At 25.3% G+C, this 20587-nt stretch overlaps 2 protein-coding genes and 1 pseudogene across 2 annotated transcripts; all 3 read left to right on the plus strand.

Moving 5' to 3' along the window:
- Window positions 1-2285: 2285 nt before the first annotated feature.
- LOC145846384 (TBCC domain-containing protein 1-like) lies at window positions 2286-4061 on the plus strand (annotated as a pseudogene).
- Window positions 4062-5043: 982 nt separating this feature from the next.
- On the plus strand, window positions 5044-11140 carry LOC145846382 (thioredoxin-related transmembrane protein 1-like). The gene is made up of 3 exons (XM_082953194.1): window positions 5044-5183; window positions 9613-9728; window positions 11091-11140. Exons 1-3 carry the CDS (start codon window positions 5044-5046, stop codon window positions 11138-11140), a joined length of 306 nt encoding a protein of 101 aa, XP_082809320.1.
- Window positions 11141-12492: 1352 nt separating this feature from the next.
- On the plus strand, window positions 12493-18178 carry LOC145846383 (thioredoxin-related transmembrane protein 4-like). Its single transcript, XM_082953195.1, has 6 exons — window positions 12493-12635; window positions 15081-15126; window positions 15835-15936; window positions 16963-17086; window positions 17320-17417; window positions 17987-18178. Exons 1-6 carry the CDS (start codon window positions 12493-12495, stop codon window positions 18176-18178), a joined length of 705 nt encoding a protein of 234 aa, XP_082809321.1.
- Window positions 18179-20587: the final 2409 nt, after the last annotated feature.

Here is a 20587-nt window from a genome sequence, read left to right on the forward strand (position 1 = left end):
CAATAATAACTAAAAATGAAACTTTTAAAGTATATTCTATTTTTCACTTTAATAATATTAAAAAAAAAAAGTTTTCAGTTCTAATTAAATATTAAAAAAATACATTTGAAAAGTTTCTGAAACAGTATGAAGCATTTATTACTTTTGAATAAAATGATGTTTTATCTAAACTTTTTTATTAACTTTTTATTTACCTCTATAAGTTTTTCAACTTCTAGTTAGAACAATTTAAAAGATACTTTTTAAACTAACATCTTGAAATTTATTAATATGTACTTTAACAAACATTTAACTTACATAGAACTGTTTATACCAAATAAGAAAACTTTAAGTTTAAAAAATAAAGATAAAATTACTGTATAACTTGATTTCCTGAATTATCTGTACTATATAATAGTATAATGTAAGTTTTTCTACTAACCATATTCGTTTTAGTTAAATGCATAAAATTTCAAAAAAAGTGTTACTAAGTTTTCTTTTGGCTAAGTAATTTAATGTTTTAGTACACTTAACTAGTAAACCTTTTTATTTGTATTTAAAAACTAAACTTTTTAACTATTAACCTAAGTAGTTATTTTAATTATTGAGAATTTATTAAAAAGAAGCTACTTTAAACTACAATACCACTTTGAAATAAATTTATAACTGGTTACAGAAAGTTATATGAATCAATATTTTATAATAATTAAAACGCTAAAAGAATTTTTAATAAGTTAATGCACTTTGAAAAATATTTGATAATTTTTAGGTCATTCTAATCAGACTCAAAATACTAAATGTAAATTAGATAAATAATCATGAAAAATAGTTTTAAGCGTAAAAAAATTGTAATTTTTTTTTTGTTTTGTTAGCTTATTCTTTCTTCTTTTCAAACCTGAATAAATCTATAATATTGATAAATTCAATGTGATCCGTATAGCTTATGAATGTGATATTTTTATTAGCAAACTAATATTTATTAGTTAAAAGGTGAAGTTTTTTAAAATTAATAAAAAAATACACATTATCTTTGTACTAGAAGTGTTTGTCGTTGCTTTAGTTCCAAAACGTGTAAGGTTTTTCTTAAAAGTAACTACAAAGAATTTAAAAATATACAGATAATGTATGAGTTCAAATTTGTAAGCTAAATTTTGTCGATCTAAATTTAACGATAACAACTATCAAAATTTTCTTTTAAACTAATATCTGATTGCCCGAACAAGGTTGTTAATAAACGGGACATTAGTATAAAGACTTAGAAGTTTTTGTGTATATCCATAGCTGAAAAATAAGTAATTTTTTATTGCTAATATTATATACTGAAGTTTAACAATAAAATGTGTTGCTTTTGTTAGTTTATGAAACCTTTTTAATAAGTGATATTCTCAAACGACTATAGCTCAATCAAGAAATTCTAAAAAAAAATCAATACTAAATCTAAAAACTAGTTAGCTGTACTTATTCAGCTACAGTACAACAACTTTTTTAACGGTAGAATTTTTTTTCTTTTAGTTTTAATAATTTTAAAATATAAGTGTTATCAGACAGGCAATATTAAAGCAGAAATAACTACTAATCACGAAACTAGTTGTAAGTTTTTATAATATTAAATTTTTTCTGTCATTTAAAAAAGTATGTTTTTAGATTAAAAGTACACCAAGTTTGTTTACTTAAGAGAATTTTTTACAACTAATAATATCAACTTGTATAAGTTGAAAACGTAAAGCATTAAATCCTACGTGAATGTTCTTTAAAACATAAAACTACATAGAAATTTTCTAAATATCTTTTTAAAATCTAATTTGTGATACTGACTTTTTAAAATTTATTCCAACGCAAGTTCTACAAATAAACTACGTTTCAGTTTTAAAATGACACTTAATTAGACTTATGATTTCATTTTTTGAGTAAAATGTTGTATTGAAGAAAAAATTTTTAAAATATTTAAAGTTATATTATTCTCGTTATCAATAAGTTGATGTATTTATTTATTGTCTTAAAGGATAAACATTTGAAATTTTCTTTTTAATAAAGATGCTATAATTTATTTTCAACATCTAAAATGATACTTTTATAACTCTTGTTGTAGTTTATTATTGGCGTCAAAAGTGCGAATGATTCCAAGTTCATCAACGAAGACAAGAATAAATTTTAAGTTATTTCAAAATCACTCATAATCTAATATGGACTTTAACAGTTTAGTTTCAAATCTCTTCAAAAAGTGATGCTTAGTTAAAGCTTTTAAAGTGATTATATTAATAGTAAACAAAACCATTGCACAGATATTAAATTGTTATATTTTTGACATGAACTCAATTCAACTGTGGTTAAAACCAGAAATAGTACTGCATGGGGTGGTATGTGCTCACCCCAAGCTAAATTTTTCCTACCTCAAAAAAGTTTTGGCCTATGCAAAGAGCAAAAGTGACGATGGAGGTTACCCCTACTTGTCATGGCCAATTTGGAAGCACATGGCTGTGAACAAAATGCTTTTGTCTGAAGAATTGGCATGGGCTTATTTCAATTTGTTCTACACTCTCACAGATAAAGACAGGTCACACTGGCTTCAACTCTCTGAGTACCAGCAAAGCTGTTTTGAAAATGGTAGACCTGAAACTTACAAAAACAAAATGAAGGTTTCAACCCTTCAGTTTTTAGTGTTTTTATACATACAGCAAGCTTGCAAACTAACTAAGAGAAAATCTATGCTTGGTGAAGACTGGCCAGGAAAATCTCCCAGAAGTAGAACAAAACAAGATAGGGATTCCAAGCTTTCTAATGACAGACAATACTTGGACTTTGTCTTAAGTTATGTTGGTCAATTACTTGATATTTTATCAGAGTCTAAAATAAACAGCGAAAACAGCAAACTTACAACAGAAGTGATTAAAGCATTAAGTCCTTTCATACTTGGAAGAATCATTGGCCAATCAAATGTTTTGAAACTTCATGAAATTGCCAAAAAAGACTTGTGCAAAGCTGATAATGGGTACTGTAGAGAAACCAATACATTTTTGAAATCTGAATTTTTAAGTTGGCTTGTCAAAAACTTAGTCCACAACCCGTGCGACGTGCAATCCTGCATTGAAAAGGGTCACAAGCTAAAATGGGTCCAACCTGACTTGAACAATTCTAAAAACAACAAGCACAAAATATGTTACAACCCCAGCCTTGGTTTTGGGTGCAGCAAGACGGTTGCGTTCCACAACGTGCAGGAAAACACAGTGGCCCAGCAGTGCAGCATTTTAAGAAGAAGCAATGTCATGTTTGACAATTGCCACAAGTCTTTTTTCTACATCCTCAGCCCTTTAAAGTGTGTCAGCATTGAGTGTTGCACGGACATAACCTTTGTGTTTGGACCTGTTGGAACCTCAATTAAAATTTTAGACTGCAAGAACATCACAATAATTGCCCCTTGCAGGTTGTGCATTATATGTGATTCAGTCAATGTCACTTTACATTTGAGCACCCCAAACCAGCCTGTGGTTGTACAAGACAACCTAAATGAAAAGATGAAGTCCACAATAACTTTAGGGCCTTACAACACCTTTTACTCAAACTTGGGGTCCCACCTGGTTGACGCCGGCCTGTCCATTTCTCCTGACACAAACCAGTGGAACAACGCAGCTGTGGTTGGGGTAGACTCCAAAAACATCAGAAAAACAGAAGGGCGAGTGAGGAAAGTGTTGAAAAGAATTTCAAAATCATGCCAGTTGAGGACTTTTACCTTTTTTCAATTCCTTTCAAATCCAAAAAGTGTGACAATGAGGACATGATTGAGACAACAGAGATTCCGTGGAAGTTGCCAACAGTTTATGAGAAAGAAGTCAAAAGAAAACAAACAGCCATCACAAAGTGGAAGAAAGCGTTCAAAGAACTAAAGTTGAGCAAAGATCAAAGGAAAATGTTTCAGGAAATGATAGAGTCAAAGTTTGATGACTGGGTTTCCAAAACTGGTAATAAAAACATTTAGATGCACTTAGAGTAAAACATTAATAAAAATATTTTATATGAACTTGATTTTTTGAAAGTTGTTAAATACAAGGATTTGTTTAGTTAAATAACATATTTTGCAATAGTTATTTTTTACTTAAACTTAAAACTTAGTATATCATATGTAGCAGAGCAAAAGATATCAGTTTTGTGTTTTTTATTAAACCACTGTTTTTTTAGTATACTTCATATACAAACAAGTAAAAATAAAGCTATTTTAATTTTTTTTTACCTTGATGGTGGTTTGAACTGTTTAGTTTTTTATGTTTAATTTTTAGATTTGTGAACAAACTGTATTTATGATTTAATTATATATTTATTTAAACTAATGAACTTTAATTGTATTTTTCCAATCAACACTGTAATTATTTTCATCTATGAACTAAATATGGCTATGTGCTTTTTTTTATGTTTTTGGATTTAGAATTCCGTTAGTTTTAAACATTCTAAGTTAACATGTGCTAAATATGTTTTACTTTTTTTTAAATGCACTGTGACATACATGTTATTTATTTCAAAGTACCTTTTAAAATTTAAGAGTACAAGAAATAATAGTACAAATAGCTGAATGACGTGACATATACTTTATGAGCTCTATATTAGTTGTTGTTTCAGTTTGTAGTTAAAAATTTAAGCTGCAATTTCAACATTTTGTACTCAAGTTTTAGAAGAAGATATTTGTAACAAAGTTACTTAAGATTTTTCTAAATAAGTTATTACACAAAATATGAATAAGTAAACAATACTTCTTTGATAATTTTTTTGTAAATTATAAATTATTTTATGTGTTCTGATACTTTTTTAATACTATTATATATTAATATATTTATTTGTTTGATCTATTATAAACAACCTAAATTATGCAATTTATTATATGTTTAAATTTTTACTTGATTGATTCTTCTAGAGAAGCCTTGCATACCAAGCTCTGATGAGATTTTGTACTTTTGTTTAATTTTATATTGTTTTTTTAATAGCTTTACTGAGTTTGTTTAATGTTGTTATTATTTTAAGTTTTGCTACTGTTTGTTATTTTAATGTGTAAATCCAGTTTTTTCCAAAGATATAAAAATGAACTTCTACATTTTCACAATTTTGAGTTTTCTGCTCTTCAGTAATGTCAGTTCTGAAAGTCAGGTTATTTTGCCTCTTATAGAGTTGGATGATTCCAACTGGCAACAAATTTTAACTGGAGAATGGATGGTCAAATTGTCAGTTTAATTTTTTATTACAATATTAAAAAAATTTCATTATTTATTAAAGCTGTATTGTAAAGTTTGGCAATGTATAGCCAACTTTACAATACAGCGGGAGGGATATGGGGTATATGCACAAAAAAAATTAACATTTGATCTTTTATGAAAGTTAGTTAAATTTTTAGTTTTACATTATTTGCTTAAAGCTCTGTAGTAGGGGTGGATATTTTTATACCCGATTGGGCCCAGAGAGAGGGATAATGGTTATTTTTAATAAAATTTACAATGAGTCTTATATAACAGCTTAAAATTATAAGTCTGTTTTTATAGTATACAAAGTATTTAAATTACTTTTGAGATAAAGTAGTTTGTAAAATGTTGTAAAAAAGAAACAAATAGGTTGTAATGTTTTCACTGTTGTTTTTCTTGGAAATTTAAAAATTATCTAAATATCCTTTTACTTTTTTATTTTTGAGCTTGAGTCCTCATTTTTTAGGTTTATAAAAGTTGTTTAAAATAAATGAATATTTGGATTTTAAATGTATTGAAAAATTAAAGATAAAAAAAGGAAAGTGGAAACAAAATTGATTAAAATCACTTTTTTTCACTGTTTGATCTTATCTTATAGAGTTTAACTAAGCTACAAGTTACTTTTTACAGATATTTAAGACTCTAAATCATTTTTAAGATATAGCCGGTCAAAGTAGCAGACTATAATAAGTTCCTTATGGGAGGCGTAAACTAAAACAGCAAAAGTAGACTATTTCACTAAAAATATATTTTCACATAGGTTTTTTGAGATAAATACCTCAAATTTTCAGGAAATGTTCCTTGCAATATTTAGAAAGTTCTATCAGAACAGAATTAAAGAAAAATTATAAAAAGAATAAACAAAAAAAACTGTTTTTTATTTGTTTTTGTCATAAAATTTTTATTTTTTAATTTTAATTTATTTATTTTTAAATATTGCAAGAAACATTTGCTAAAATTTTGAGGTATTTATCTCAAAAAACAGATGAGAAGACAGACTTTTAGTGAAATAGCCTATTTTTTCTGTTTTAGTTTGCGCCTCCCATAAGGAATTTATTATAGTCTCCTACTTCGACCGGCTATATCTTAAAAATTATTTAGAGTCTTAAATACCTGTAAAAAGTAGCTTAGTTATAACTAAATAAAATAAGACTAAGTTGTGAAAAAGGTGATTAACCTACCCCTATGCCCTTAATTAAGTTTAAGGGCATAGGGGGGTAAACACCCTTTTTTGGTTTTTGATCTTATTTTATACAGTTTTTACTAAGCTACAAAATGCTTTTTACAGATTTAAAAAACTCAAAATAATTTTTGAGATCTAGCCGGTCAAAGTCGGAGGCAACAATAGGTTCCTTATGGGAGGCGCAAACTAAAACGGCAAATAAATAAAAATCTATCTTCTCCTATGTTTTTTGAGATAACTACCTTAAATTTTCAGGAAATGTTCCTTGATGTATTTAGAAATTCTGTCGGAACAGAATTTAAAAAATTAAAATTTTATAACAAAAAAACTCAACAAAAAACTTTTTTTTGTTTATTTTCTATATAAAATTTTTATTTTTTAATTTTTTTAAATTCTGTTCCAACAGAATTTTCTAAATATATCAAGGAACATTTCCTGAAAATTTGAGGTAGTTATCTCAAAAAACGTAGGAAAAGATAGATTTTTAGTGATTTCTAGTTATTTGCCGTTTTAGTTTGCGCCTCCCATAAGGAACCTATTGTTGCCTTTAACTTTAACCAGCTATATCTCAAAAATTATTTTGAGTTTTTAAATCTGTAAAAAGCATTTTGTAACTTAGTAAAAACTGTATAAAATAAGATCAAAAACCAAAAATGGGTGTTTACCCCCTATGCCCTTAAAGTTCTCTTAAATTCTTCTTTTTATATTTTACCAAAGTCCTACTATAAATAATTAAGTCATAGATGAATCCACATTATTTTAAAATTTGATCTTGTTTTTTAGATTTTCATCATATCTATCAGACAATGTTTACTATTTGAAAAGTTCAAATTACTTTTGACATATATAAAGTCAAAGTTAAAGATTTCAATATGCTCCATATAGAAAGTCCAAACCAAAATGGCATAAAAAACTAACTAAAATCTGTCTTCTCTTTCATTTTCATCTCAGGGTTGCCACACACTCAGGATTTTTTGAAACTTTTAAAAATATCAGTAAAGCTCAGGGTATTATGAATTTAGTTTTTTTTTTTAAATCAGGCTGACTCATGATATACTTTTTAACCCACAATAGTTTTAAGATATAAAAAAAATAGCAGGAATGTTTATAAAAGTTTTGAATGAGATTTAGTCGATATAATATTAATATTTTGTTATTTTATATATAAAATTTTGATGAATCTATATTTTGAATTAGTTGATTATGAAAAGTTTTTTAGATTCTTTTAAAAGGTTTTTAAAAACTAGAGTGACTCAGGACAGTTTAAGGTCACTCATGACAGAATTTTTGACTCAAAGAGTGGCAACTCTGAAATTTTCCTCAAACTTTTAAAGTTAGCTATTACTCGTGTTTTAATTTTTCTAGCTAAAAAAAATATCTTGGTGATAAAAAATATAAAATACTCTTCCAAATCTAATAGTTTATATTATATTTTATTAAAATTCCAATTTTAGAGATCTTATAGTGCACTATACTTATTAAAGGAATGTTTTCTAAAAGTTTTAGATATTTAGTACAAAAAATAAAAAAGCATATATTTACTGTATTTTCAAATTTCTAAGATAATTGACAATAAGAAATTTGCAGCCCTTACTTTATTTTAAAGCTTTTTTCAAAAATGACTGAGTTTTATTAAAGTTAATTAAAACTTTTTATTATATAGAAAGTTACTTGTTCTTTTTTTATAAACTCGCATACAATATCCAATAATAATTTTTGTAAAATGATGTTGTGGCCTCTCTTATGGCCTACACTTATATAATTTAAGATTGAACACCCTTATACGCTAACTAAACAGCAGTAAAATACTTAAAAAGTTATGTCAAACTTTAACTATGAAAACTGAAACTGCATAAATTATAACAATAATTTTTCAAATAATTTTCTTCAAACATTTAAATTTTGTATGTAATAGCAAATATAAAACTTATTAAATGGCTTGAATTGAATTTATTTATATTTTCAATCATAAAAATTATTAGTAAGTATAAAAATGGGAACGGCCAAATATACACAAAGAGACATTCTTGCACAAAAGGACATTTTTTGCACAAAGGCTCACTTTTGCACAAGGGGTCATTTTTGCACAAAAGTAAAAAAATATTAGATAAAAAATTATTAAAAAAAATAAAAGAAAAATAGAAAAACAAAAAGATAAATTAATAAAAAACTAATAATGAGAAAAAAAAGTTATCGATCGAGGGTAAGAGCTAGGGGTAACAGTGATAGTAAAAATAAAAAATAACTTATAAAGATTATTGATAAAAAAATTGAAAACAGAAAAAAAAAACAAGAAAAAAAGTTACCAAACGAAGGTAAGGGTTAAGGGTAACAGTAATAGTAAAAGTAGAATAAATAAAAATTTAAATTATTAAAAAAGAAATTGAATTAAAAAATTTAACCTGTTCAAAAGTGATCCCTGTGCAAAATTGTCTTCGTGCATATTTGACACTTACCCATAAAAAATATACTTATTTTGATAGTAAGTATTTACATTATTAGTACCATATGTAGGTGTCAAACATTTTTTTACAAAAAGTAACGCTGTCTCTTATATTTAATTATAGATGGGCATACTATAAGTTGCATTTAAAGTTTATAAAAATTTTAGATAAAGAGAATTTTTATAAAGTTACTGATACAAACGTATTGACCCAGGTTTTTTTTGTTTGTTTCAGTGTTCTGGATAGTTTGTTAAATCAGCAAAAGTCTACCTGCTTTTTTTGGTTTTTAAGCTAGAGACCACAAGTTTTCAGAAAGTATCCCTTAAATAGTAAAAAAAAGTGACTTTTTAAAAATCTTAGTTGTTAGAAAGTATAACTTTCAGATTTTCAAAATAAAAAAAAGCTAGATTTCAATTGTTTTCAATTAAAAATTGAATCGGAAAATTATTTGAATACTAGTAATGGACTAGCTCTAAAACTTTGTAAAATAAAATAATATCAAGTTGTAGAAAACAAGGTTTATTTTTATTTTACTGTTTATTTTAATAAAACCTTTTAAGTGTAATAGATTTGGAGTTAACCAATATAATTTTTTACAGCTTTATTCAACGATAAGAAATTGTTTTGATAATATGCTCATTTTAAAACATTTTTAGTTAAAAAAAAACAAAAATTTGCTATTTTACCAGGTGAATAAAGTTATTTTTCCACCATAATAACATACAACTTTATATAAAAATCCTTGTAAATTTACAGATTAAAAGTTAACCATTATGTTTTCTTTCAGTTTTGCACCTTGGTGTGGGGCTTGCAGATCTGCAGAAGCCGAATACAACAGGTTGGCTGAAAATTCACGAAAACTCGGAATAAGAGTGGCAGAAGTTGACATCACCCAGCAATCTGGTTTGATTTCACTATTTAAATAACTTAATTGTTAAAAAATTATTTCTTAGTATTATAAGGCTTTATTTTATTTGAAGTTTATTGGCTGTCAAAAAAAAAATTTAACAGTTTTTTCTGACATATCAACAGCAATCTAATTAGAAATTGTTTTTGTGTTTTCTGTAGTAATAAAACCTTTTTAAAGTTATATGGCATGAAAGTGATCTTTTGGCTCTAAAAATACTTTATTATTATAATTTTCCTGACTCTCTAAGATGCTAAAATTAAAAAAATGTTTTAATTTACTAGCTTAAATAAATTAAATTTTCTATAAGTATTCTTATTTTAAATCATTTAAATATTAAAATAACATTTAGTAGTCATTTGCTTAATTTTTTTGAATCTTGATATAATATTTCTTAAAAATTTTGTAAATTAAAAAAATATAAAGTATGTAATTTTAAACTTTGTTTTCAAAGTATTATCCAGTTACAAAACCAATATTTATCCATTTCTGCTAATTTTTTAATATAAAGAATCAAATTGCTTGAGTTTATAACTATGACCTTAAAGATAACCCTGCTATGGCCTAGAATGATATAATTAAAAAAAAATTTTAGTATATATTGGACTATTTTAAGTTTGTATTATACCCAAATTAGTGCATTAAAACAACGTTAAGTAATTATTAAAGCTATATTGGAAAAGGTTAAGTTCAGGTGTAAGTTTGTTGGATTTTGCTTTAATTTTACAGATGTTTTATTCAATTAAACAAAGATTAATTGAAAACTTGTTAACCTGAAATATAAAGTTAAATACGTAGAAAATTTGCTGGACCTAACATTAGTTTTATAAAAGTTAAAAATATAATTTAAATCAACAGAAGCTTAAAGCTTTTAAAGGTTGGTTTATTAAAATGCACCAGAGTAAGCTTAAATTACTTCTACAAATTGTGTGCCACTTACAGTTTACATTTTTACTGTTTACTTGTTGTTTTAACAAAATACTTCAAATTTTGACCACTCAAAACTTAACTTTTTACATTAGTTGTATTTAAAATTTTTTTATATGTAAAGTAAATTTCAAGAGATTGAGTAGTTTAAACTTTATTTTTTTACAAAAGAACAATAAAAAATATAATAATATTTGCTACTTGTAAGTCTACCTGTGTTATTTCTACATTTTTTAAGTCAATGCGACATGTGTGTGTAAGCTTATTAGGATTTTATAATATTAAATTTTATCTTTCCTATGTACTGCATTTGTTACTTTTTTTGCCTAAAGCGAGTTATGTTCTAGCAATTCTACCAGAAACACATTATTAACTTTTTAAAGATGTATGTATAGTTTTGTATAAAATTTTTGAATATGTTATAATTTCAGGTTTAGCTGGACGATTTTTGATCAACTCCTTGCCAACATTTTACCAGTAAGTTTCTTACTTAAACTTTTACACAACAATTATATTTTTATAAACTTTTAAACCAGTTAATGTGTGTTTAAACTGTCTGTACTTTCTATCGAAATTAAGTTGTTGTAATTTTTTAAATAAGTTACATTCCAGTTTCAAACTCTAGTTCTATAGCTGAGATGTTATTTAAGAAAATCTATTTAAAACTTCTTATTGAATACTTGTTACCTTTGCTAAAGTAATTCGAATTTAAACAAAACATATACCACCTATGTCAAAGTAAAAGTATTCCAATTCAGTTCTTTACAGACAATAAGGCATTGAAAACTAATGTATAAAACAAATACAGTTACAATAACATTTGTTTACTGTGAATATTGATGTAGCGGTAATATTTGTTTTATCTTCAAGTTTCTATTTTCAATGCTTAATTGCTTGTAAAGAATTTTGTTAACCAAATAGTTAATTTATTGTAGCAAACTTATGACAATTCAAGTTGATTTAAGTATAATTCTTTTTATAATGCTTAGTGTAAATGGCTTTTACTTCTTTCTGTTCTACTTAAAGTAATGAAGACTTAGATTTCGAGGTTTTAGGACTAACATATAAAATACAATTTAGTTTCAAAGTCGGAAAAGCGTCATATAAAACATTTATAATCGTAAAAAATGTTGTTTAGAAAAAGCAAGTTTCAACCAATTTCTCAACTTTAAAACTATCATCTTCTACTTCCTTCTTTTCAGCTTTAATTAAAATTTTTATAATGACTCATGTCTTTTGCAAAAACTTTTACTTTTATAAAAAAGCTGTATTAGTAATCATCAAAAGGGTGTACAAGTTATTTTTAATTGAGTTTAACTTGAAGTTTTTTTATTGCTATTAAGACTTGTTTCAAAGTTTAAATGTTTAACAAGTTTTGCTTATATAAATTGTTAATATTTAATAAATTTAAACATTTTATAAATTATTATAATTATGATCTAATAAAATATTAGTAGTGTAATCAGTAAAAGTTAAGCAAAAAAACCTGTAGTTTTTAAGAACCACCCTCCATTTCTTATGGCATTACTTAAAAGTATGCGATTTCAAGTACATGTGTACAATAATTAAATATTTCTCTTACTAATAACTATATTTATAAACAAGTAATATAATAAGCAAAGTGCTATTGTACTGACAAGAATGGACAATTAAGTCAAAATATAAATACTTTTCAAGAGGACCCTTATATAATCATTTACAAATTACTAAACATTTTTTTAAATTTTAGACAAAACCATTTGTTTATTCTACATTTTAGCACCAAACATGGGCATATACTTATATTAGAGTCTTGTAACGATTTTTTTTCTATAGTAATAGTTATTAACAATCATGCATATTTACAGTGTGAAAGATGGAGTGTTTACGAGATACAACGGAGATAGAACATTGGGCGCATACAGCAATTACATACAGAGGAAAACTTATGAGACTGTTGAAAGTGTTCATTGGCTGAGACATCCCAATTCTATTCAGTTAGTTAACACTTTTATTCAAAAATCATAAGTTTTAAATACAATGGTTTAATGAAACTGCAAAGTAGTTCACTGGCTCAACTATCCTAACTCTATTCTATTTGAATAGTAATATTTTCAATAGTATTAAGAGTATGAGCTCGCTTTTGGATAAAAAGATTAACAGGTATACTTAACAAAGATATTTAAAACATACTTCTTTATTTGTTATTATGTGGTCAACTGTATACTAGAATTCTATTGAGTTATTTGAACTACTTATCATATACAGCTAAAAGTATAAATATTTCCTCAGTTTTATATAATTGTCTCTTAATTATGTTTATAAGTTTAATTTTCCTCAAAATGCCTTTTATTTGTAATTATAGAATTATAGGACTATGATTTGATTTATGATTAAAAAAATAAATAAAACAGTATCAAATTTCACTCTGTTTTACTGGTTTGAAAATGAAACTACTTGCTACTTAGTTGTTTTATAAAGTTCTTCTTTAAAACTTTTTAGTTGCGACTAACAAGCATTTATAGTTATGGTTAGTAATCTTGATGAAAGTAGAGTATATATGTGTAAAGTAACAAGGTTAGGTTTATCACGTTTCGCACAAAACGTTTTGGTAAAAATAACTTAAACTATACAACCTTCACGATTAAACATTATGAATAGTATGCAGGGTTGATAGTAAATTTTTATTTTGGTAAATTTTTTTAGGTTAGTTTGAAAAATTGTACTTTTAGATGCTGATTCTTAAGGTTCAATAGTTTTGTTTTGACATCGAAACAGCTATATTTATGAACATAGTATTTATTAAAACAACAACAATTTTTTCTTGAAACTACAAAAATTATAGATAAATACAGCTTTTATTTAATTGACAATGTATATCTGAGTTTTTTTTTGCTAACATTTTTATTATACACGAAACATTCTTTGTTGACAAAATAATTCTTTAAAAATAATGTGTCTGAAAAATTTACATTTATGCATTTTTATATAATATTTCGAAGTTTATTTCAAAAACGAAAGTATTTAAGTTAATAAGTTTTAGTACTTAAAGTTTTATTTTGAGTAAATTTACACAGAATATATTTTTTAATCGTTAAAAAACACTTATTACTGCATTATGAATTATTTATTGCTATGAATATTTTGTACTACCTTTATAGGTTAATATCTAACTTTCTTCATTTTATAATATATTTTGATAAAACGGTTATGTTTCTGGATACTGAAAAGTATAAGAACAATATTTAGTACGTAGCTGGTAAAAAACAGAAAGTTTCATTACAAAATATCTAAGTAAACTATATTGTTCTGATGAAACGTGTTAAACGTTGAAACTTTGTAAACAGTACGAAAATTAGTTGTTTTTTTGTATTGTAGATAAGTGATTATATTAGATATTAAACCAAACTGATTTATTTAAACTTTAATCCATGCTAGAATTAAAAAAAAAAGTTTAGGTCATGCTGGTACTATTTTCTCGAAACTTAATCTAGATCACTATAAACTAATCTAGTTCATTTTACTTTATCTTTCCTTGCATAAACTTTGCTCTACTGAACTTTGCTTTAAAAAATAAATTTTAATGACGAGTTTGATTAGTACGTAAAAACTCAGATAAGGACGTTGTTTGATGTTAAGTTAGTTTGTTTAAAGGTCAAATAAGTTATAAACAAATAAGAAACACAAATTTTAAAGAAAAATATAAAGTTTTTTTTATAGTTTTTTTTAGAATACACATCGAAATAGTGTCATACTGTTTTTTAAGAATGTAATAAAAATAGTTATCAAATTTATCTCTATGCATCTAATACTTCATATTATGAATATTTAAATTCTGTGTGAATTTTGGTTTAATTTTTTTTTCAACTAACCATTTTACAATTGAAAGTATTTAAAAATAAGTTTGTTAATATTTTACTTCAAACCATTTATTTTATCAATTATTATGGTGACCTTAAAAATACATCTATTAAAGTATTTGATAAATAATTTGAGCTACTAATTCAACAAATAAATAGAAAGTTCGTAGTTTGCCATGTTTTTATCTGTGCCGGATCTATTCCATAAATTAGTAAAATGTACTTGGAATTTTTTGAAAACAAAACAAGTTTTAAAAAGTATATTAATCTTAATTTATTTGTTAGAAAACAAAAACAATTATCATCTGTATTACTTGGTACAAAAAAGTAAAAGTTCAAATACATCCGTAACGCATTCAAAAACTGTTTCGAACAAAAATAGTTCAGATTTGTATATTAATAATAGTATAAACATATGAATAATTTTGAATTAAAAAAGTAATGAAACGTTTGAATTAACAATTTTTTGTAATAGTTTTTTTTTTTTCACAAATCTGCTCAGTTTTAAACACATCTTTTTTATTACTAATACACATAGTGTCATATTTGATATCACTAAAATAGCATAATATTTTTATACAGAATGTCTGCTCTTTCCCTTCTGTTCAAAAGCTCTGAAGTTATGAAAGTGAGTTTCTATAGTTGAAATAGTTTAACTTGAAGTTGTATAAATGTTAATTAAAGTTTATTGTTTATAGTATACAACAAACAGTAAAAGTACATGTTTAGGTTTAAAAAAATGAAGACCTGTTAAAAGTTTATTTTAAAATAATTGATAGCTAAATTCTAACAAATACAACTTTTTAAAGCAACGTAATTGACCTTATATTAGTATCATAAGTTTTTTCACATTTATTTAAATTAAATAACATTTATCACGTGTTGTTTGTAATAGACATAATTTTTCAAAAACATAGTTAAGTTCTTTTAAATAACTTTTTATAATTTGTTCTCCACGTATAGAAACCTTTATTTTTTATAGTCCGTAATAAAGAATTGTTTTTACATTTGTTACTTAAATCATGACCGAAAGTAGTATTACATTTCGTTTAATAAAAGTCAATATACACAAAACTTATTGTTAAGTGATTTGTTTTAAAAAAATAAAAAATAATTATATGTATATTTATCAGTAGTCAATACTTACTGTTGAGTGATTTGTTTTATAAGTAATAAAAACAACTTTATATTTCTCTAATTAACTTAATATATTTATCAACAGTCAATCCACACAACACTTACTGTTGAGTACGGTTTACATGATTGCTTTTATAAATAATAAAAACAGTATTATATCTTTTATCTAATAACAAAGTTTTTTGTTGTATTTTTACAGTCAATACACACAACACTCACTGTTGAGTACGGTTTGCCTGATTGGGCGTCATACGTTGCTTTTATTGCTGCTACCGTTATCATGGGACTCTTACTTGGAATGGTAAGTTGTTTTGAATTTATTGAAGTATTAATTTTGGTTTGTTTATTTTTTAGAGTTATAATTTTTTTTAAGTTTTATTAAAGTTATGTTTTGAACCCTCTAAGTTCGAAAAGTTTAACGTTCTCAGTGAGCTTTGTATAAATTAAGCCTGCTCATTTATTTAATTGTAACTTTTTAAAAAGGAAAAATTATAAAGAAGTAAAATAACTTTTATTGATAAAATCAGATGTAATCCTGTGATATTATTCAAGTTATTTTTTATTTCGAAGCTGCTTTTTATCAGAACTTTATCTGCAAAACTATTTTTAAAAGTATACATCAACTAACTTAGTTAATTTGTTGCTAGATCTTTTAAGAATATTAAAAAAAAACAATAACCAAGCAATGTTGTTCTTTAGATTTTTATAAGGTTAATACTCTAAACTTTTATTCACTGTACAGCAAAGAATATTTGACTTGCGACAAAAGCTTTTTATACCAAAATATTTTGTTAAAAATTAATGGGGAGATCAATGTCAAAGATAACACTACTTTAAAACGAACTTTGGCGTGTAGTATAAAATATTATTTTTTTCTGTTTTGACTAGTTAACAACAGAATAGCGAAATAGATTTAATATTTATTTTTAAGCGTTTTACGAAAATTATTCGCTGATATAAAGTTTTAAAAAGTACTAATTTGTATACTTATTTCCTTAAATTAAGATAAGATGAATAAAATAATAAAGTTTAATTTTGTACAATTACTAACTACAAAAAATAAACTATATTGTTTTACTAAGTACTAGTAGCTTTTATAGTTCTTATATATAAAATTGTTATTAATTTTGTTATATTGGTAACTTGTGTGTGATTTCTTTTTGTAATATTAACCAGTAACAATTACTATTTATCATCAGTTTGTTTTATATATAAATAATCAGGTACTAGTTGCTTGTATATGTTCACTTCACAAGTATTCGTAGCAAATTATGTTTATTCATTATTATAAATTGGTAGTTTGTGTAACAAGTAACTATTTATTTAGGTACTAGTTGCATGCATGGACATGTTTACATCTCCGATGCCATTGAGATCACCAGTGCCTTGCATTCAGGGAGCACACAAGCAAATTAAAGACGATGTTGATCAGATATCTGATGGAGAAGAAGGTTTGTTTTTTAAAAATATTATCAAAATTAATTATAGCTTGACAAAATCTGTTGAATATAAAAAAAAAATTATGAACATTTTTTAGAATTTAGTAAAAAATTCTGATCTTTTTCTGATCAATGAGTCCTTTTTTTTATACTTGTGTAATATTTAAACGAACGTACTGAATAAATCTTTAGTTTAAGCTTTCTGCCGAATTCAACTAAATTTGAATCGACTGTTTAATTTTAAGAAGATGAAGTGGAGAAAGAACAATCGGAAGAAGGAAAAAAAACAATCGATGAAGTTGAAAAGGACGAAGATGTAGTCGATGAAGACAAATCGCAGGAGGTTTTGTCTTACAATAAGTTAAAAACATAGTGATGTATTATCAGCTCTTTATCCTTTGCTATCGAAATTCTATTTCTGTTAAAATTTCAAACTAATCTGGTTATTTAGCAAAAGCTGTTTAATACTGTTTTTGTTCTTTTCCTGAAGCAGTTTAGCCAAACAAATGTTTTCTGAGATGTCAGACTAAAATTGGTGGCTGTTGTTTTAACAAATGTAACATTCAAAAATGTGCAATACATCAATCTGCAACAGCTTCTGACTTTTTTTTTCTGAAAAAAATTAGTTTTTGATCCGTCAACTTAATAAATAATTTAAATTCTTCCCACATTAGAACACCATATGTTACATTTTTAATACTTCAAATTTTCTCCCAGGAAGAAATAATTATTTTATTCTCTCTAAGTTTTTATTTTATTAATTATTTAAATTATATTTAATTATTTATTTTAAGTAATTATTTTATTTCTCGTTCTCTAAAAAGTCTTTTTTTTTTCTCTGCCAGCTTTGACTAAACAATTAGTTTCTGCCCCTGTCAGAACGTGAAGAATTTTATTTTTTTATTTCTCCAGGGAAGCGAGAGCTCAGCGCAGACGGGAAAGAGCTGGGAGAAGATCCCGACCGAGGGCGAGGAGGACGAGGACAAGCTGAGGGTTCAGATCAACAAGGAGGGAGACACGAACGATGAGCACGGAGACTCGAAAGTGAGGAAGTCGCTGAGGAAGAGGAAGAACGCCGCCAAGAAGAAGAATAATAAGGAGTAATTTGTTTTACATATTTCAAGTTTTATGATTTTGTTTCAACTTTTTTTAACATGCTGGTTTTATGCTGTACAGTTGCTCCTAAGAGAAAAAGTGTTTTTGTTTTTTTACTTAACTTGTTATTTAAAGTTTCAACGTGATTTTCCAAACTTTTACTAATATTATATAAAGTATTTTTATTAGTTTTATTTTATTACTGACTTTATATGCTGTATATTTTAGATGCACCGACCAAAATTTTATGCAGTATAAGGTTTTAAATTTTTGTTTGACTTTTTTACATTTTTATTCAAGTTCTTTCCTATTGTTCATCAGCAATTTTTTTCCGAGTTCTGTTATGTTTTTGTTCGTTCTTGTTATTAAAACAACGTTTATAATTACATCGTTAAATCAACTTAAAAAAGTTAGAAAGAAGTCAATACAACTTAAAGATGAAAAGTAAATCTAAAATTTAACGATTGTTAATAGTAAACTAGTATATACTGTTTTCTATGTTAGGTAATCTAATCTTAAAACTGAGGTCAGATAAAACTAATACTTATTTAAAACTAGAAATGAACTGTTAAATAGTTTTCTATTTCAGTTATTAATTTTAAGAATGAGTTGATGTATTTTAGTTTCATAATTATCTATTTGAAATTAAAATCTTAAAAAAAACAGTTTTTATTTTAATTAAATTTTACGCCCGTATACAACTTTTAATATTTATTATAGTTATACTATTTAGTTAGTACGACAAAATTTAAAAGAAATATTCTTGATCGGTAACAAAAGTTCAAGAAAACTTAAACAAGTTTAAGAATAATTACTTGTCCTAGATTAAGGAACATTATGAAAAATGATAAATAAATTAGCTTTTTAAGTATTGTTATTTATACTGAGAAAAATAGTTTTCCGAAAACAAAACTGCCCTTCCTAAAACACTAACTTGAAAATTTACGGTCGCAAAACTTTTAAAATTTAAAGCTTTTCATTACAAAGCTGTATCAATGACAATTTTTTTTTATAAAGTAGTATTTAGAATTACATAAGGTCAATTTAAACCTATTTAGTACTTTGTTGATGTATACAATTAGTTTTGAACGACTAAACTTAAATAAATGTAATTTATGCGCACGAGTTTACTTGCTAACATTGAAACTTATTTTTTTTTAAGACGTGTTCCATAAAACTTTCTCATTGGTTTTAAATGCATTATCAGTTTGTATAAGTTACTTTTAAAAAAACTGTTTTACTAAAACGTCAAAATTTAAACAAAAAAGAAATCGAGACTCATAAATATGGTCATGGATCTGGTGTATAACAATACCTTCCGGGCATGAATCTAATTTGTTTTAATTGATCTAAAAAACCTTACAGTTCTATTGTATTTTTTTTTCAAATTACTATAGAACGCCAGTTTATAAAACTGCTTGCAAATTAAGGAAGTGCTTGCAAACATGATATCAAAATGTTATTATACAAATTTAGTATACAATTAACAATAAAAACTAACTATTTTAATTATGTTCACTAATCAAGTTATTAGCATTTTTAAAGAACTTTCGTTTCGGTTTACTAAATATTAAAAGTACTCACTGTTTTAAAATTTACCAGTTAGTTTGAGAAAAATAAAAATTGTCGATGTAAACTGTGTAGTTAAATTTATAATATACAGAATACAATGGTGAACAAATTATTTTTTTATTCTGAACTCAAAATCGTCACCATTATAAGTCTGCCTTGTTAAAAATTGCAAACTGAACGCATGTATGTAAGAGAAGAGTTAATATAAATTAGTGTTTGTAAAAAGTTAACTTTGAGATATATTACTGTTATATTATATAAAAGTTTCACTTAAAAGTTATTTTTAGTCCTCTTAATTGAGTAAAAAAAATAAGACAAGTTAAGTTTAAAAAATACCAGGCTTTAAATCTGGTTGCAAATGTGCAATAATTTGTTAAAGCTATGAAACTGAAAACTTTTACCAAGAATACTTGACAAGTATGCGAAACTTAAAGTAAGTGTATGAGTTAGTTTAAGAAAAAAAGTAGTTTTAATTTTCATTGCGTATAAAGATAGTTTGATTAATTATAACTGTTTATGAATATCTATTTACAAATTTTACGTTAACCTTAAAAATTGTTGTTATTTGTTTATGAAAAAATCATTGAATTACTTTGTTTTACAAATGTTGTAAATTAATTTATATGAAAATGATGATCTTTGTGTTTTCAACAAAAAGTACTAGTTTTATTAAATAAATTATTACAATTATGTCAATGAATTAAATCAATTGTAATACTTTTTGTATATTGTACAGTTTTAAGGCATAACATACATTCTACTTAATAAGTTTTTTTTCTTATTTTATCTTAAAAATTAAAACATGATAGTAAAATTAACATAAGATAGTATTATCTTATCATACTA

This window comes from Thalia democratica, unplaced genomic scaffold, assembly GCF_965202585.1.
Source record: "Thalia democratica unplaced genomic scaffold, ktThaDemo2.hap1.1 HAP1_SCAFFOLD_425, whole genome shotgun sequence".
Taxonomy (NCBI): domain Eukaryota; kingdom Metazoa; phylum Chordata; class Thaliacea; order Salpida; family Salpidae; genus Thalia; species Thalia democratica.

Excerpts from the sequence above, each read along its gene's own strand:
- LOC145846382 (XM_082953194.1), top strand. The coding sequence starts at position 5,044 with ATGAACTTCTACATTTTCACAATTTTGAGTTTTCTGCTCTTCAGTAAT. Across the intron at positions 5,184-9,612 it reads GGAGAATGGATGGTCAAATT|TTTTGCACCTTGGTGTGGGG; the intron begins GTCAGTTTAATT and ends GTTTTCTTTCAG. Across the intron at positions 9,729-11,090 it reads TGACATCACCCAGCAATCTG|GTTTAGCTGGACGATTTTTG; the intron begins GTTTGATTTCAC and ends TTATAATTTCAG.
- LOC145846383 (XM_082953195.1), top strand. The coding sequence starts at position 12,493 with ATGCATATTTACAGTGTGAAAGATGGAGTGTTTACGAGATACAACGGA. Across the intron at positions 12,636-15,080 it reads AGACATCCCAATTCTATTCA|AATGTCTGCTCTTTCCCTTC; the intron begins GTTAGTTAACAC and ends ATTTTTATACAG. Across the intron at positions 17,087-17,319 it reads GATATCTGATGGAGAAGAAG|AAGATGAAGTGGAGAAAGAA; the intron begins GTTTGTTTTTTA and ends TTTAATTTTAAG.